The 16248-nt window shown below is 42.1% G+C and overlaps 1 protein-coding gene across 6 annotated transcripts in view; it reads right to left on the reverse strand.

Moving 5' to 3' along the window:
- The window catches only part of TEC (tec protein tyrosine kinase), a 181765-nt gene that overhangs the window by 110917 nt on the left and 54600 nt on the right, over window positions 1–16248 (reverse strand). For all 6 annotated transcript variants that reach the window (XM_073583479.1, XM_073583476.1, XM_073583480.1 and 3 more), the window contains one exon: window positions 2420–2609. In XM_073583479.1, the coding sequence (XP_073439580.1) occupies window positions 2420–2557 (138 nt within the window). In that variant the 5' untranslated portion in view covers window positions 2558–2609. The remainder of the gene's footprint in view (window positions 1–2419; window positions 2610–16248) is intronic.

Raw genomic sequence — 16248 nt, forward strand, 5'->3', positions numbered from 1 at the left:
GGGGGCTGGAGCCGTTACAGCTATACCTTATAGGCCGTCATCTCTTCAGACACAAGTTAGTTAGATCATGCACTGCACATGATCTAACCAACTTCCTAGTGCCTGGTGACCCAGATGTCGTCATGATAACATTGTGTCACCATGGCAACGATCAGGAACCTGCAATGATGTCGCGGGATCTCCGATCCAAAGGCAGAGGGGGTTTCTTCCCTCTGCCTGCTAGCTAAATACTGCAATTGCAGCATTCAGGGGGTAAAAGAGCAGGCACCGCTCCTGGCACTGAGAGCCGGGTGTCTGTCTATATCAGCCGACACTCAGTAGCGATCATGCATGCACAGCCTCTGTGCGCACAAAATCGCCAGGATGTATCCATATGTCCAAGGTTGGTAAGTGCCAGCCGACCTGGACGTATGGATATGTCTAAGGTCATGAAGGGGTAAAGGGAACCTGTTAGCTGATTCATGCTGCCCAAACCATGGACAGCATGAGTCAGAGCCTGCTGCGTGAGAAAGTTCTCATACAGTGGTGGTGCCGTGAGAGCACCAGAGCTCATAAGCTGATGAACTCCAGAGAATTCTCTCATGGCAACACAGAGATACACTGTGGGAGCGATTACCTCCTGTCAGTGTATCGTCGACGGCTGTGTAGAGCAGTCACATTTCCTGATGTGACTGTTCTACAAGTGAGATCATCGTGGGACACTCAGGATTATGTGGACTACGGCAGACAGGTGAGTATATGGTGGTTTATCATTTTTTATTTTTTTTCTAGGAGACGTGGGCACTGGGGAGTAGGCATTAAGGTGAATATATGTTGTTTTTTATTTTACATTTTTTCTACGAGACGAGGGCATCGGGGATTTGATGTTTGATGTGAATATAATGTGTTTTTTATTTTTATCTGAATATGTATGCAATTATTTTAAATGTTTTTTTTAAATATGAGCACAGGCGCCAGCTGACAAGGGACTACTCCCATCAGCAGCACCTGCTATCAGTTATTAGTGACAACAGACGTAGCCTGAAGGAAGCAGTCTCATCAGCTCACGCCCCTGCTGAGCTGAAGTAAGCTTTTTACTGCGGGTCACAGTATCTCTGCGAGGTCACGCTGACATCTGACAGCATGACCGCTCTGACAGACGGTCTTACCAGCGATAACATTACTGCCGATCAGAACCACCACGCCGGTGTTTCCCACACAGATGACAGTGTGGGAAACACCTAGGGAAACCAGTAAAAACAAAAAACTCAGCAAATCCACAAATATTTTTAAACCTGCGTTTTTGCTGCGGATATGACTGAATTGAAGCTAATGTTTGCAAAACACTAAAAATCCGCACGAAGAATTGACATGCTGTAGAAAAAAAATGAACTGCAAATACACTAAGGAAATTTACTGATCATGCGCACATAGAATTCTTAGGCTATCTGATTGATAACATCCGGGGGATAAGAATGAGCTGTCAGTACCACCTATAGTCTTTCCTCCACAGAAGACTTTCCATAGAGCAGACTATATACTCGGTTTATACTGTCAAATTATCTGCTAATCCTAAAGGATTTCATACTTTTGCCCACTAGCATATCTATATCTAAGGGGGTCATTTGCAGACGGCAGTGGGGCACCATTGGGAAGCCAGATGCGGCTGTCCAAGGAGTCTCCATGGCGGCTGCATTTTACCACCCTTCAGAGTGGGATTTCGCCATTCCCTAAACCTGACAGCCAGCTCAGAGGTGTAGCTCACCAGCTTCTAGCATACAATTATACTAGCATCTTTCAGGTGCGAGTACAATTGAAGCATTGACGACTAGCACTTCTGAGTCATGATGATGTTGGCAGGGTGATCAGTTCGTCTGACCATTCTGACATCACTCTCCAGTGCCACATAGGAATGGTGAATGAACGTCGGTACGGTATGCGCTCCAATGGGGCTGAAGGAAATGAAGATTTATGTGGGGGGATAGTAGAGGTGGGAAGTGTTTAGAGAAGTTTGTGTAGGGGAATTATGTGAGGAAATAGTATGGGGAATGAGCGAGGGATAGGAAACAGTATGGGGAGCAATGCGGGAGAATGTGTGAGGAGCTAGTACGGGAAACGGGTGGGGTGGAGGGGTTTATGTGAGGTGACAGTATGGGGAGTTGGTGGGTATGTGTGAGGAGACAGTAAGAGCTGTGGATGCTCTCTGACTTCCTCCAGATATTTGATTTCCCAAAGGAGGGGGATTGAGGAGGCCACTGATTGACTGCAGGGCTCACATGAGATAGCAATGTCACGTGAGCCCCAGGAAAGCCAGTGCCAATACCAGAGTATAGCTGTTATTATTTTTTAAAGGGGAAACAATGATTGAGAAAAGGTTGTCCAAGTAGTGAAAAACCCCTTTAAGTTTTGCAAGACAACTGATATATCAGTAACTCCTTACCTCGGAGCGTCCTTCATAATAGGTGACTTTAGACTTGGTGAGTACAAAAATCCTTTCCTTGTAGTTTAATGGAGACGTTCTCTTCTTCTGCTGTGATCGTTTAATGAGAGTTTCTTCAAGAATTACTTCTGAATTCATGTCAGCTTCCTGTTCACTGGTCTCCCTGCCATTGAATATTAACGATTGTAAACTGAAAACAAGGAAAAGTTAGTTTGTAAATGAAGACATTAATATCACTTTTTTATAACTGGTTGAATAAACAGTATGAAATATATCTAGGTGGCAACTGAGGGTGCAAAGAAGAATCAGGTTGTTTAATTTCAATCAGAGAAATGGAGACATGTCCAAGTTTGGTTCAATATGAGGATGGAACCTGCCCACTCAAGTGAATTGCTTCATGAAAAAAAAAGATGATACATAGAACCAATCCATGTTGCATCTGATCACTGGTGGCTAGGTGCTTAGAAAAGCGCCATCATTTTTTCCAGCCTTAGGGCTCAGTTACACATCCATTTTTTGCAGAGGAGTGCGATCCGTGGAAAACACGGAGAGCACTCATAACTATAGTAGTAAAAAGTTGTTTGGCGCAAAACCAGGGCTGTGGAGTTGGAGTCGTGGAGTCGGAGTCCGTTTTGGTGGAGTTGGAGTCATGGAAATTGAGGAGTGGGAGTCGTAGGTTTGGCAAACCAACTCCACAGCCCTGCGCAAAACAGTGGAGACATGTCTGATTTTGATCTATGATCTATTGATTAAAATGAACTTGTTTGTGGGAAAACCCTTTTAACTAAAGTTAACTCGTTAAGTGCCAAATACTTTGCTAATATCTGTGCACTAGAGAGGCAAAACTAAAAACAAATCAAAAAACGTTTTATTCCGCTCTGAAGCCACAATCACATCCTCTGTCCAGCTCATAATGAAAAATGTGGTGAAAAGTCATTAAGGTTGAACTTAGATTCTTGTTTTTACAATATCTTCAAAATGTCAACAGAGCTATAACTTCAAAACAAAGAGTCTTACAAACATGATTTTCTCTAAGCTGACATAGAACATTTATTATATTTCATGTACACACTTCGGGTTTTCTAATTTATAATAATCCCAAAAAAAAAAAAATCCACGCGCCATTCTGGAAACATCGGTGCACCGTCTCATAAGAATAATATTTATGTACAGCTTCTACAAGGGTAGTAATGCCACAAGAAACATCACTGGCCTAAAAACACTGCAAAAGACAGATATCTGTAGCAGCCAGCTCCAAGAACCTGATCTATTGCATGTAGGACTATCCACACAGGTGGGCAGCATGTCTCCAGAGATTAGAGGAGGGGGCTTACCACTACTGTTTTCCCATCAGTCCTGATGTAGCTCTACGAGAATCGCTGCCATTGGAATATATTTGCATTGTATTTTATTCCCATCGATCTTTTGCTATTGTTAAACTAAATACCAGGTTCCTTTTCCAGGCACAAGAACTGAGAGGTTTAACAAAGACATGTCCCACTTGTCCAGTGAATAATATCCTATGTAAACTGACGCTGCTCCTTATTGTTCTAAAATAATCTAAAGACGAATTGGCAGCCAGAAGAAAGAGTGTAAACTGTGATAAGGGAGTGAGAGGATTTCCTCTTCATATTTCGCTTGCGATAATCAGCAGTAAGTAGCCGCCGGCATCTGTACAACCGGTTTAAGGGAACCTCTATATAACAGTACTACTCCTGATTCTGTTAAAGTGAACACGTCTGAACTTACACAGACGGTTATTAAATCTAAGGACCTGTTTACATCTCGCCTTGATCCTACTTTTCCAGAAAACCGCGTTGTAAACAAAAATAATGTCCTTTTAGCCCATGCGGTCTAGTATGTGTCGGCAGACGACACCGCAATGTTATCTCTGTGCTAATGGCAAACAGCTCTACAGCTTGGGAACCCGGCAAATGGATGCCAAAGTCAGAACTGAATTTTCAGGCTTAAAAGGTGGTTACTATATGGTTCTACTGATTAATACAAATCAAATACAATAAGTAGCTGTAAGTATATGTAAGAAAAACATACAAATAATAATACACAACACACAATGTGTAGGCTTTCCTGACCGGTCAAAGATGTTCATTCTGCATGTGGTGGTCGCTCAATTCTCAGAATTGGGGGAAAAAATGAAAACATTGATCTTGGTTCAAGGGCACAAGCAAAAATGCAAAAAAAAAAGTGCACGTGTTAAATAAACCCCTAGGCACACAAAGTTGGACTAGAAGAACTGGTTCTGTAGATACCTGCATGCAATCTTGGCTCATATGAATGAAAACGCTTCAGACAGAGATATCCTAGACAGATTTGAGAGCTAGAAGAGGCCAAGATACCTGCCCACATCTCATATGCCTTATTGCTGATATTCCAACAATACTATGGGCAATGCATTACAGGGGTTTTCCCACAAACAAAAGTTCATTTTATTCACTAGATCTTGGAATAATAATAATTTCCACAATTAGATGTGATTAAATGAAATGTTCCTGTGCTGAGATAATGTTATATGCCCCTGCAGTGTACTGTGTAATGGCCGTGCCTGACCGTACAGGGACATGGTCTGAGCATACCACAGCTCCTGGGGAGGAAGCAAAAGAGTATACGGACATTTGTGATCCCATGCTATCCTGTCTGTACACTCTATTTTGCTTCCTCCCCTGCCCAGGAGCTGTGGTACGATCAGACCATGTTCCTGTGCTGAGATAATCCTATAAATGCGCCTCTGCTATTTATTGTGTACTGACCGTACAGGAAAATGGTCTGATCATATCACAGCTCTTGGGCAGAGAACACCACAAATGAGAGGATACAGACAGGACAGCCGGGGATCGCAAATGATTTTGTAAGGTAAAACATTTCTCTGCCTGTTTTTAACCCCTTACTGCCATGTGACGTACTATCCCGTCCATGTGCCCTGGGACTTAATTCCCAGGGACGGGATAGTACGTCACAGCGATCAGCGGCGCCCACGTGGTGAGTGCCGCTGATCACGGCCGGGTATCAGCTGATTATCACAGCTGACAACCGGCACAATGTGTCACGTTAACCCCTTGCACACCGCGATCAAACACGATCACGGCGTACCGGGGGTTAAAGGAAAGCATCGGCAGGGAGGGGGCTCCCTCCGTGCTTCCCTGAGACCCCCACAGCAGCGCAATGTGCAGCGCTGCTGCGGGGGGCTCCATCCCTGCAGGTCCCCGAATCCAAGATGGCGACGGGGACCTTCGAGGGTCTGCAGGGAGCTGGCTTCCTCAGTGCCTGCAAAGCGCAGGCAAGGAGGAAGCCTGTGTAGTGACTGTGACAGATCGCTGATCTGTCACAGTGATCTGTGATGTGACAGATCAGCGATCCATCACATGACAGTGATGTCCCCCCCCTGGGACAATGTAATAAAGTTAAAAAAAAAAAGTGTAAAAATAATTTAAAAAAAAAATTCGCTAAATAAATTAAAAGAAAAAAAAAAATATTCCCTAATAACTTCATTTTTTAGAAAGAAAAAAGAAAAAAAAAAACAATAAAAGTGCACATATTTGGTATCGCCGCGTCCATAACGACCCGCCCTATAAAACTGTCCCATTAGTTAACCCCTTTAGCGAACCCCTTAAAAAATAAAAATAAAAAACGAAGCAAAAAAAAATGATCTATTATCATACAGCCGAACAAAAAGTGCAATAACGCGCGATCAAAAAGATGCATATAAATATCCATGGTACCGCTGAAAACGTCATCTTGTCCTGCAAAAAACGAGCCACAACACAGCATCATCAGCGAAAAAATAAAAAAGTTATAGCTCGCAGAATAAAGCGATGCAAAAATAATTATTTTTTATATAAAATTGTTTTCATTGCATAAAAGCGCTAAAACATAAAAAAACGACCTAAATGAGGTATCGCTGTAACCGTACTGACCCGAAGAATAAAACCACTTTATCAATTTTACCGCACGCGGAACGGTGTAAGCGCACCCCCCAAAAGAAATTCATGAAATGCTGGTTTTTGTTCATTCTGCGTCCCAAAAATCGGAATAAAAAGCGATCACAAGATGTCACATGCCCGAAAATGGTACCAATAAAAACGTCAACTCGTCCCGCAAAAAATAAGACTTCACATGACTCGGTGGGTCAAAATATGGAAAAATTATTGCTCTCAAAATGTGATGATGCAAAAACTATTTTTACAATAAAAAGCGTCTTTTAGCGTGTGACAGCTGCCAACCATAAAACCCCGCCATAAATAGTAAATCAAACCCCCCGTTATCACCCCCTAGGGAAAAATAATAAAATTAAAAGAAAATTTATTTATTTCCATTTTCCCATTTTGGGGTCCAATTTCTCCTGTTACCCTTAGGAAAATAAAAAATTTGGGGCTAAATTATCATTTTTGTGGAAAAAATGATTTTTTTATTTTCACGCCCGGGCGTTATATACTTCTGTGAAGCCCTTGGGTGTTCAAAGTGCTCACCACACATCTAGATAAGTTCCTTAGGGGGTCTAGTTTCCAAAATGGGGTCATTTGTGGGGGGTTTCCACTGTTTAGGTACATTAGGGGCTCTCCAAATGCAACATGACACCCGCAGAGCATTCCATCAAAGTCTGCATTCCAAAACGTCACTACTTCACTTTCGAGCCCCGCATCAGCGTACTCAGGACAAATTGGACAACAACTTTTGGGGTCCAATTTCTCCTGTTACCCTTGGGAAAATAAAAAAAATGGTGACTAAAAGATCATGTTTGTTGAAAAAATACGATTTTTTTATTTTCACGCCTGGTCGTTATAAACTTCTGTGAAGCACTGGGGGGTTCAGAGAGCTCACCACACATCTAGATAAGTTCCGTGGGAGGTCTAGTTTCCAAAATGGTGTCATTTGTGGGGGGTTTCCACTGTTTTGGTACATCAGGGGTTTTCCAATCACGACATGGTGTCCGATCTCAATTCCAGCCAAAAAAGTCAAATGGCGCTGCTTCCCTTCTGAGCTCTGCCATGCGCCCAAATAGTCGTTTACACCCACATATGGGGTATCAGCGTACTCAGGACAAATTGCACAATAACTTTTAGGGTCCTGTTACCCTTGGAAAAATAAAAATTGGGGGTGAAAAGATCATTTTTTTGGAAAAAAATTAGATTTTTTAATTGTACAGCTGTACGTTATAAACTTCTGTGAAGCCCTTGTGGGTTTAAAGTTCTCACCACATATCTAGATAAGTTCCTTGGGGGGGTCTAGTTTCCAAAATGGGGTCACTTGTGGGGGGTTTCCACTGTTTAGGTACATCAGGGGCTCTCCAAATGTGACATGGAGTCCGATCTGAATTCCAGCCAATTTTGCATTAAAAAAGTGAAACGGCGCTCCTTCCCTTCTGAGATCTGCCATGCGCCGAAACAGTGGTTCCCCCCCACATATCAGGTATCAGCGTACTCAGGACAAACTGCACAATAACTTTTGCAGTCCAATTTCTCCTGTTACCCTTGGTAAAATACAAAAAAATTGAACCTGAAGTATTTTTTTTGTGAAAAAAAGTTAAACGTTCATTTTTTTTTTAAATATTGAAAAAATTCCTGTGACGCACCTGAAGGGTTAATAAACTTCTTGAATGTGGTTTTGAGCACCTTGAGGGGTGCAGTTTTTAGAATGGTGTCACTTTTGGGTATTTTCTATCATATAGATGCCTCAAAGTGACTTCAAATGTGATGTGGTCCGTAAAAATAAAATGGTGTTGCAAAAATGAGAAATCGCTGGTCAACTTTTAACCCTTATAACTTCCTAAAAAAAAAAATTTTGGTTCCAAAATTGTGCTAATGTTAAGTAAACATGTGGGAAATGTTACTTAAGTTTTTTGTGTGCCGTATCTCTGTGATTTAAGGGCATAAAGATTCAAAGTTGGAAAATTGCGAAATTTTAAAAATTTTCGCCAAATTTCCATTTTTTTCACAAATAAACGCAAGTTATTTGACTGAAATTTTACCACTAACATGAAGTACAATATGTCATGAGAAAACAATGTCAGAATCACCAGGATCCATGGAAGCGTTCCAGAGTTATTACCTCATAAAGGGACAGTGGTCAGAATTGTAAAAATTGGCCCAGTCATGAACGTGCAAACCACCCTTGGCGGTTAAGGGGTTAAACAATGTTTTACTTCAAAGAAAGAATTGGCTGTGATCCCGTGCTGCAATGTCTGTACAGTTTTTTTTTTTCTCCCCCCTGCCCAGGAGCTGTGGTATGATCAGACCATGTCCCTGTACGGTCAGACACAGCCATTACACAGTACACAGCAGGGGCACATTTATAAGATTATCTCAGCACAGGAACATTTTTTAAAACACATCCAATTGTGGAAATTATTATTATTCCAAGATCTATTGATTAAAATTAACGTTTGTTTGTGGCCTCATAGCCTGTTTAAAGGTAGATTGGCACCAGATGCAGACCAGAGCTGTGAACCATGATTTACATAAGGAATAGGGTCACTGTCTTTTCTGGAGACCTTGCCCTTCAGCAGTCCCTGACGGTCGTGCTTAAAGGGAGTCAGTCAGTCAGCACAAAATGACTGTTCAAACCACTCACAGTATCTTGTAGAGGATATAGCCTCAATAAAAATTGCACTTGCAGTGTCAAAATCCATTGCCGTATTTGTCAGAAACTGTTTATTATTCAAATTTGCTAATAAGGCGGTAGGTGCATTGTGGGAGCGGCCGAGCAGTCTAGTGCACTTTCCCACCTACTTGTGTTCTATATATCTCCGCCCCCTCTTCACTGATTGACATCTACAGCTACACAGGAGCCAAAGAGTGCAAAAAAAAAAAGAGGAAAACAACTAGGTGCTAAGGTGCACTGAATGGCTTATTCCGTGTAAGGTGATGTGCTTGGTTTGAACAGTCATTTTATGATCACAAATTAAATTGATAACAAAAAACTTATAATTATACTGAAGGTCCTTTTCACATAATCTAATGCTTCATTTCCATCTCACTGTTGACCAACACAATGTTAAGAATACTTAATACAATATCAAGACAAACATATAGCAATGGGCTGCGATACCCTGGACAGATCCAAAGAAATATCTATCTGGTATCTGTCAAACGGACCAAGAAGCACATGTTCTGCGCATATATGAACATGAGATCATATAGAAAAAGTGAACACACAACTAAATTTTAATTTTATTAGTCACATAAAAAAGAAACTAGTACATAACAATTCTAAAAAGATGGTGGGTAGGTAACTAGTGGTAATAAGCCAAAAAATGGCACCCGATTACAAACCAGGTGTACCTAAAATCTATCTAGCAATCAATTAATTAAAGGAAAAAATGTGACAAAAATGCCATAATTTTATTGTGAACGACATACAAAATAAGCCATACAATAAGATTGCAAATGCAATGAGCTGTAGCAGTCAGCATAACATGCAGCCCAAGCGCACAACAAATGTGATCCATCAAACAGTGACATGTGGCAAACACATAAATTGGATAAGGATTGCATAAACTGATAAGACAGGATAAACAACACCTGGCTGCAAAAAAGGTGCCACTACCCCTACGCGCGTTTCAGCTGGCGTGCCTTCTTCTTGGGGAAGAAGAAGGTATGTAAACCGAAATCCCGCATGCATGGAATACTGTAGGATAAATAAATATCCGTTACTTTCTAGCAAGTAATGATCAAGACACCATTCTCTATGGGATTATCCAAGGTAGCCGACTGCAGTAGGCTGCTATGTCCACTATTCTTACAGAGAATTAATGTAGTAGCCAGGCATATGCTCGAACACCACTTTATTCAAAGAAGGGACAAACAAGATATTTTCTGGAGATCAGTGAAGATCTCAAAAGCTGGATCCCCACCAATCTAAAAATTATCACCTGTTTACTACGACAGAGAGGAGCCAGAAGACCGCAGCGCCTGATTTCTATTACTCCTCCACTGATAAGAAGCACTTCACCTTCTTATTAAAAGGTGCAGGTTTCTTTTAGCAGTGCAGGGGTTAATCTTCTCAGTTGAGAGCTGCTAGAGCTTTATTGCATTAAGGCTGTGTGCCCACGTTGCGTTTTTTTAAGCGTCTCCGCCGCATTTTTGCCGCAGCGGAAACGCTTAAAAGAAACCATTCCCATGCAATCCTATGGGATTCCACAGTTGCTATGACCATGCTGCGGATTTTTCCGCTGCGGAATTGCATAGCGGTAAAATCCGCATCATGACCATTAAGGCTATGTGCACACGTTGCGAATTCTGCTACGTTTCCGCAGCGGTTTTGGCCCTGCGGAAACGCAGCAGTTCCGCTGACATGGTACAGTACAATGAAACCCTATGGGGTTTCAAAAACGCTGTGCTCACGGTGCGTTTTTTTCCACGCAGTTTTGCTGCGGTTTACAAACCGCAGCATGTCAATTGTTTGTGCGGTTTCCGCAGCGGTTTCACACCTTTAACATAGTAGAGGTGTGAAACCTCAGGGCAAAACCGCAGACCAAACCGCAGGAAAACCGCAGGTCACTTTACCTGCGGTTTTACCTGTGGTTCCGCGAGAAAAAACCCGCAGCGGAATCCGCAACGTGTGCACATAGCCTAATTCTGCGTAATCGCGGCGGTTCTGCCGCCATAGGATTGCATTGAAACACTCACTTTACGCATGTGGCTATGCCTACCATGCGTAAAGTGAGCACTTCATGTGCAGATGGTATCCAGGGTCTGGAGAAGAGACTCTCCTCCAGGCCCTGGGTACCATATTCCTGTAAAAAATAGAATTAAAATAAAAAATAGGGATATACTTACCCTCTGTCGGCTCCCGGAGTCCTCCCGGTCCTCATTGGCGCTGTCGGCAACTTCCATTCCCAAGGATGCATTGCGCGAATGACCTCTGATGACGTCGCGGTCTCACGAGACTGCTACATCAGAGGTCATTCGCACAAAAAGGATCCCTAGGAATGGAAGTTGCCGCCAGCGCCAGTGAGGACCAGGAATAATCCAGGAGCTGACAGAGGGTAAGTATATCTCTATTTTTTTTTTTTTTAATTATTTTTAACATTCTATCTTTTACTATTGATGCTGTATAGGCAGCATCAATAGTAAAAAGTTTGCCACACTTGTCAAGCACTATGCTTGACAAGTATGACTAACCTGTCAATCACTTTTCCAAGCGATGCTTCAAATCGCTTGGAAAGCGCTAGCATTCTGCAAGCTAAAAACGCTTGCAAAACGCTTGTGTTTTGCGGGAAAAGGCATGCGAATTCTGCATGCATTTTACCCACAGCGGGGAGTTGCGGAAATGCTGCGGACAATTCCGCAGCATTTCTGCAACGTGGGCAGATAGCCTAAGGCTTTCAGCTGTGCACTGTTAGCCACTCCCATCTCCTATATTGCCAGAGCTAGCTTCATGTTGCATGGTTTAGGAGATGGTGGGTTGTTGCTGTTTGAGAAGGCGTTTGATGGATTTATCTAAGATTGTTGCAAGGTTGTGGGTGTGTGCTAATCCCTTTCTTCTCCTATTTTGTTTTTTCCCCATCCTCCACTCCCCAGTGTTTACCTCTGTTGTTTGTACGAGTGCATTTTGTATGATTGGTATTTTCCCTTATTCCTGTTTGTAATACCTTGTTAGTCTGGTTGGTGTATTACGGTACACTACTACTCCCCTCTTCCCTGGGTGGGGGAAGGGTACAGACTAAAGTCCCCGTCACACATAGCGATCTCGCTAGCGAGATCGCTGCTGAGTCACAAGTTTTGTGACGCAACAGCGATCTCACCAGCGAGATCGAGGTGTGTGACACCTATCAGCGACCGACTCCCCTGCCAGTTATCGCTGATCATTCCTGAATGGTCATGACTTTTTTTGGGTCGTTGGTCTCCCGCTGGCCAGCACGCATCGCTGCGTGTGGCTAGCGGGAGAGCAACGGCCAGCGATCAGCGCGCTGGTAACCAAGGTAAACGTCGGGTTTCTAAGCAGCTTAGAAACCTGATGTGTACCTTAGTTACAAGCGCGCTGATGCAGGGAGCTGGTAACCAAGGTACACATCGGGTTTCTAAGTGATGCGCGCCGCTTAGAAACCTGATGTGTACCTTAGTTACCAGCTCCCTGCATCAGCGCGCTGGTATCTAAGGTACACAGCGACGCGCCCGCTCGGCGTCGCTGGTCCTGATCGCTGTGAAGCTGCCTGTTTGACAGCTCACCAGTGACCATGTAGCGACACACCAGCGATCCTGACAAGTTGATATCGTTGTCGGGATCGCTGGTGAGTCGCTATGTGTGACGGGGCCCTAAAGAGCGGATTCAGGCCCTAAGGCAAGAAACGTGGCCCCAGCGTCTTCACTATCAAGTAACCCAGGGAACAGGTCGAGAAATGGCATCCCTAGCGTTGGGGACAGTGAAGGTGCCTCTGTTCCCCTGATACCCGACAGAGATGTGACACCTGTCAAGTGAAAAGCTGATAACTTCTAACTGGAAAACCCCTTAAATGCTTTGCACAAAACACCAGGAAATCTGCAATGTATTCATGAACATGATCTCTTCAGTCACAGACTGGCACTGCACACTGGGACTACAGTGTTTGGGAACAAACATTATTTCTCTCAAGGGGGAATTGAGAACTGCCTACAATAAGCAGGATATAAAACCTTTTGTTCCAATCGGGACTTTACTATATCTACGACTGCTAACACATAATGAGTATCGTAAGCAAGGGAGGAGGGGGGAATGTTTCCCTGTTAAATTGAATCTGTCACCAAATTTTAATGTAGGAGCAGAGAGTCTGATTTCATCAATGTATCTCTTACCGGGCTGATTGCTGCAGTTTTATAAAATCACTGTTTTATCAGCAGGAGATTATCAGTACAGGACTAGTAAACCTGCTGACAGGTAGTCCAACCACTCCCCCCCCACTACTGATTGGCAGATTTCTGTAAACACTGAGCATAAACAGAAATCTGCCATGTGGAAGGTGGTTATACAGGACTCAGCATTCAGAGAACTGGTAGATCTGCATCAAATAAAACTGACTTTATTCCAACTGCAGCAAGCAGCCCAGTAAGTGATATATTGCTAGAATCAGGGTCTCTACATCATGCTGTTCTCGGATCGGGTAGCACTAACCTGGTGACAGATTCCCTGTTTAATTTAAAAGAGGAGGTCTGAAGTCCAAAGGAATTTTCCTCCTAAATGCCTATCTATTTAGTGCCATAATCTAAATTATTTTCTAATATACTTGCATTAAAAATTCCCTATCCTTCCCTAACTACATTAACTGCTTTTTTACATTATTTTTTTACTTCCTTTTAGATGACACTTCGTTTGAGGATCCCACTACATGCTGAGATACTTAAATGAAGTGTCATCAAGGGGCAGTAACGAGTCAGAATACCCAGTGTGCATAGACCAGTGACATCATAGGTCTCAGCATGCTGGGTATTCTGACAACATTCTCTGCTGCTGGCTTGTTCCTGCTTATCTGAGCTGACAACAGAGAGTGCACTGTCATTGTGCACATCATGCAGGGACTAGCCCAGCCCCTGAAATGAGCATCACTGATGTTTCAGGGATGTGGAATGACTGCGGAAGTGAGAAGGAGGAGCGAGATTTCATCACATATTTCTCAATTCTAGTTCTAACATGAGATAAAACTGAAGGAAAGAAAAGGAGGAGATCAAGGGTTGGTCTGATCTCTCCCTCAAGAGTACAAGTACAAATATGCTGTGTTATGGGGAGTAGTTTGGTCTAGGGTACATTACTGTACAATATTACAGAAAGTTGAGAATAAGTTCCAAAAAAATCTTAATTTAATTCCAATGATTGAAACATGTGGGCATTCATTGTTACAACAGATGTGGGGTGTGAGACTGTAACAGGATGTGTAAGTCAACCGTGTCCACAATTTTCTAAATTCAATGCTTTCACGTGACTCTATGAGGAACAATATTTAATAAATGATACAATGAATCTTAAAACATGTGTTTTAAATCTCTTTTCTTAAGACAGATTTAAAAAAAAACAAAAAAAAAAACTGTATAAATCTAGTCACAGTTACACTGCTCAGTGATATTGCTGCAGAACTTCTTTCCAGACACAGAAACAACAACAGTAATGCATCACTTGTGTGCTGTGTACATGAGATATCATAGCATCAAGTTCCCACCCACAAGCTCAGAGACAACTGAGAAATGGAGATTGACCCTGCTGCAGGGAAAACTGGTGAAAAATACAGGATTTAGGTCAAATAATGCCCAGAAATAATGTCATTCGTTATATATTGTTGGGGTCGTAGCTCTCTGGCAGCCATATGGATACACTCAGGCAGATAGTTTTTATATCAAAACAGAATAAAGTATATTGTTCTTCAAAAACTTTACAACTGCAGAAGAGAAACAGCTTTCTTCAGCACATACTGTATGAATAAACAAAACCAGTCCTTTCCTCAACACATATACAGTCCTTTTGATTGGATAAGGAACAATAAATCAAAACTGTCTCACCAACTAGGTGTCATAGGAATTCTTTCTCCAGCCTCAGCACACAAGACTCTGATAAGCTAACCCACCTTAATAAGCTAACCCAGCGTATTATTATGTATGTAAGACCTGGACTGGAGTATGGGAGTGACCTTTCCCACCCAGGCTCTTTTGGTTGCTCCTAAATCCTGGACCCAAAATCCAGTCAAATAAAAACTCTCTCTCTATAACCTATTGTTGCTGGTTCAGAATTTCTAGGACTTACATTACTGAACTGCCTCAGTGACACATTCCTGGAATCCAGGACCTTACCTCCTGCTTTCTTACAGTATACACACGACAGCTAATTACATCTTTAAAAAAAAGTATGGTAAGTTATAATAATCCATAAAAAAAAAACACATGTATAATTTTACTTTGACCTCTTCCCATTTTACTGTGCCTGAACTTAATATTTAAATATTCATTGATTACATTCCATCTACCACCTCGCGATTCACTTTAGAAGCTCGATAAAAAAAATATACCTATAAATCGGTATAAAAATCTACATTTCAGCAGGGTAAACTTCAGTAGTTCACGCTTGAACTGAATTTTCCTTCTAGAGAGTATTGACGATTACCGTACATGTTTGATTACCACACATTTTTAGGTTATGATATTTTTACAATTTCGCAGGACATTACTTAAATTATTCAGGCGTTATCTATTCACCAAAGGTAAATTAAATCAGAGACAACCAGTGATAAGTACAGGACAGCTTTTCATCCCTCTTACTATACATGGCACACAGCGTGACCAAAGGTTTCTCATGAAAATCTACGGGGCTGATGTACTCAGCTACATGTGCCAAAATCCTGCGGTCACTTGTGCCAAAGAAAACCTGCTTACTTGTCTTGCCAGGGCTGTGGAGTCGGAGTCGGAGTCAGTTTTGGTTGGAGTCGGAGTCGGTAGAAATGTACCGACTCCAGCTTTAAAAAAAATGTATTAATATTTCATAATTGAACTTTCATATGAATTTTATAAATGTTACTCAAATATATATGTTCTATCAAACTATGAACAACAGTGATAAGCAGTTCTGCTGGAGATAGAGACATTTCTTACTTCTTGTGTGTCACTGTTCCCACTGCCCTTATCTAATCTTATACTTGGTTAACCTCATGCTGCCCCAACCCCCCTACTTACAATGTATGAAACTGAAAGTGAAAATGTGTTGCAAATTCTTAGTAGTAAAGCTCCTCCTCTAGACTAGATCATACTAGGTGTGCGTCTTCCAAGCATCTCACAGCTGCCTGCTACTCAGAAGAGGAAGACTGTAAGAAGTATTAATCTTTCAACAAACTTTGCATCAGTTAACTGTGAGTACATGAG

This window comes from Dendrobates tinctorius, unplaced genomic scaffold, assembly GCF_039654945.1.
Source record: "Dendrobates tinctorius isolate UK_male_01 unplaced genomic scaffold, ASM3965494v1 ptg000079l, whole genome shotgun sequence".
Classification (NCBI taxonomy): Eukaryota; Metazoa; Chordata; class Amphibia; order Anura; family Dendrobatidae; genus Dendrobates; species Dendrobates tinctorius.